This window comes from Oryzias melastigma, linkage group LG13, assembly GCF_002922805.2.
Source record: "Oryzias melastigma strain HK-1 linkage group LG13, ASM292280v2, whole genome shotgun sequence".
Classification (NCBI taxonomy): domain Eukaryota; kingdom Metazoa; phylum Chordata; class Actinopteri; order Beloniformes; family Adrianichthyidae; genus Oryzias; species Oryzias melastigma.
In genome coordinates, this window is record NC_050524.1 from 32,738,488 (window position 1) to 32,741,675 (window position 3,188).

At 45.9% G+C, this 3,188-nt stretch overlaps 1 protein-coding gene across 4 annotated transcripts in view; it reads left to right on the forward strand.

Moving 5' to 3' along the window:
* Positions 1 to 2,130, forward strand: part of snx19b (sorting nexin 19b) — a 26,973-nt gene extending 24,843 nt beyond the window's left edge. For 3 of the 4 annotated variants that reach the window (XM_036214780.1, XM_024265316.2, XM_036214781.1), the window contains exon 14: positions 520 to 2,130. In XM_036214780.1, the coding sequence (XP_036070673.1) occupies positions 520 to 643 (124 nt within the window). In that variant the 3' untranslated portion in view covers positions 644 to 2,130. The remainder of the gene's footprint in view (positions 1 to 519) is intronic. The other variant, XR_002918517.2, reaches the window with a different exon arrangement.
* The last annotated feature ends 1,058 nt before the right edge of the window (positions 2,131 to 3,188 follow it).

The window sequence follows — 3,188 nt, forward strand, 5'->3', positions numbered from 1 at the left end:
ACATCAGCCACGCAATCAAGTGGACACTTTCAATGAAAGGTTAATGCAAATGCATGGACACCAGAATTCCTGGCCTCTGCGCACGGAGCGCACATTGCCACAAAAGTTTCTAAGTCGGATCGCGAGTTCCAGGCACAAATCGGGCACGCACTGAACGTGCGCTGACTGTTAAACCCGGTTGAAGGCGCTTACACACCGGTTTATGAACGTGCGCTCAGCAGCTGGTATCCACACCGCAGCAGAACACTCACACAGGTATCAGCAGGAGGAGAACCTTCTTCTATTGTATACCCACCACCACCTACAATAGAGAGGACCTCGGAGCAAGTTTAGGATGTATCGTCCTTTTATCTCATTGATATGGATCTGTCTCATTCACGTTGGAGCAGAAAGAATCCATCAGTATTTAGGTTCTGCCTCCTGTTAACAATGACAATGTAAAAGTGGGTTCTTTGTTCTGCAGGATTTGTGTGTTTGTGTGACTCTCACAGCGCCACCTGCTGCTCTGTCTTCCCTCAGACACCTGGTCTTCTGCCTTCTGGATCTGCTGCTGGACCACCTGGTTCCTGAGGCGGCTGATGAGGCGTGGCAGAGGGCAGTTCTCCAGAATCCCCCAAAGAACCCAGAGAAGCTGCTGGACTGAGGGGCGGAGCCATCCTGACGTCCTATCACGCGTCTTTCTGTTTCGGCACCGTCTGTGGTTCTGATCCACAGTGACCCTCTGAACGTGTCACATTTGAAGCGGCTTCTGTCTCCTGGTTTGAGCCCCGATCTGCAGATGCTCTTCATCTGTGACATGTTGATGCTCACTCCCACAGAATGACTGGCACACAATCTCTGCTGGCCCCGCCCCTTCTTGTCTTGAAATGGAGGAGTTGTTGTGTTAGCAGAGCCTCGGGGTCTTTCACAACATTAAAGGTACACATTTAATGTTTCTAAAGGACCTTTCCCCAGAAAGCTGCAGCACTCTGGTTCAGGATGTGACCTTGTGACCCACCTGAGGCAGGAATCCTGGTCCACACCTCCTCCTGGGGTTTCTGGAGACCTCTCAAGCTTCTGTCCTGTTTGGTCTCTTATGTAAAAAGAAAATGTGATGTCTTTAAAGGTAAAGCTAGATCTGTTCTGATGTCTGTTCTCACTGATAAAATCTCTAATATCTACATAAACACAATAACCTCAAATATTTTACTGAAAAAAAATACCTGTTTTAGAAAAAAGGTCATAACTTTAGTCATTTTACACGTGGAACTCATAAAAATTATCAAATGTTTGAGATGTTTATTTTAAAATGAGTCATTTTATCTCTGTGAATGTTACCTGTTTTCCACTGCAGTGTAGTAAGTGACCTTGTGTTTAACGCCCTGCAGAAGTTTGCCACAGAGCAGCCGGTCTAATATTCTGCTCCAGTCGGAAAGCTGCCCTGAGGATGCCGACGTCCTCAGGATGAAGAAACGAGCCGCTCTCAGGATGTTAGGAAACTGTTACAAACACACGAAAGAAGGAGCTCCTGTTGTTGATCGCACAGCGGTGACTTTGTTGTTTTGGAGCTTATTTATTTGAGCGAAATGTTACCCTTGAATCCGTCCGTGAAGGGAGGGGCGAGAAAAGGCTCCGCCTCTTGGTTGTTACCAACATGTTCACTTCATCCCTGAGCATCTTATGAGGAAATTAGCTTTTTTTTTTTTTTTTAAATCTCAGACTTTTGATGGAGATCCTCAGATGCTCGGGATCAAACCCTCATTTTATTCTCTGATTTACTGATGATGCTTGAAACGTGAAAGTCGTGCTTTTGTCTGTAACATTTTGTGACGCTGCTTCTGTTCTACACCTGTGCTGGTAACAGCCACAATACTTCTGCTGTTGTTTAAAAGGTCAAAATAAGCTTTGGCTGCTTCTCTGTGAATCCTGAGGGGGCGCAGACAGAAACCCCCCTGACTCCTTGTGTGTCTGCGCTCCCCCCTGCGTCTGCGCTCCCCCCTGCGTCTGCGCTCCCTGCCTTTATGTAACTCTGTAAGCACAAGGCAACAATAAAAAAACACATCTCATAAAACTCTCATTTTTTTATTGTTTTGTTAGGGCTGTGAATGTTGACATGTCAACGCGCACAATTATTAGAACATAGTTAATTTATTTATATTTATTAATCACACTCAGGCGTCCTGCTGTGCAGCTGTGAGATCAGTGTAATAAAACTGTCTAAATGTGTTTTACAATGTGTGATTGAAATTTTAATAAATTAAAGAGATAATATAACATTTATTTGTAGCTTTTGGACAAAAGCGATCTTTTATTTTAATAAATAAGGCAGAGAACAAAAGTCAAGATTTGCAATTAATTAGTTGTTTTTTTTCAATTGATTCCTGACGCTAGTTTTTATCTAAACATTTTACAGTCAAGTGGTCAATCTTACTTTATACCTTCTTCTGTTTGTCTCTTCTTTGGGCGAGGGGTTGGTAGGTAAGGAGTAGAAACATTCCTCCAGGTCAGATTCTGAGATAAAACTGCAAACTGAATGCAGACATAATCTTCAAAAGTTTCATTTCTCTGTGGTAAAACTCCTGCTGGAGGACAGATGTAAACTTACAGACATGGTGTTCCAGTGTTTCTCACTAGAGACCAACGACCTGATCAACACCCCTCCCCACCATCCTCAGACGCACGTCTGCAACAAGAACCTCAGACCAGCAGCAGACGGCGGGGAGCGGTCAGCCCTCGCCGTCTCCACGCCTAACCTTACGCACAGAAGAGCAGGCTCCTCCCCCTGCTCCACACAAGGAAGCTTCAGATACAACTACTTGTGTCCATTTGGCTGCGTTTCACAGACGCCACATGTTCTCTGCCCTGGTTATGTAATGTCCCCCGACCCGTACGCACGCTCCCTGAAAGAGCTGTCTTCTCATAAACACGTTCTAACAGCTGCCTCAGCTCAGACACGCTCTGCTGTCTGCATGGCGCCACCAGGAGCTGCTGGTTTCTGTTTGGCTTCAGAACCTGACAGAACTATGAGGAGGCTCATGCAGCTGACCTCACACCTGTCTGGTCATGACCTCAGCTGATGATGGCGCCCTCTAGATGCTGGAGGAGGAACAGCGTTTACACATCTGCAGAAACGTTGGGAGGAGCTGTGTGCGATTCTCCCTCCACCTGCAGATGGCAGCTGCTGCTTACTGCTGACTTTGACTGGTTTT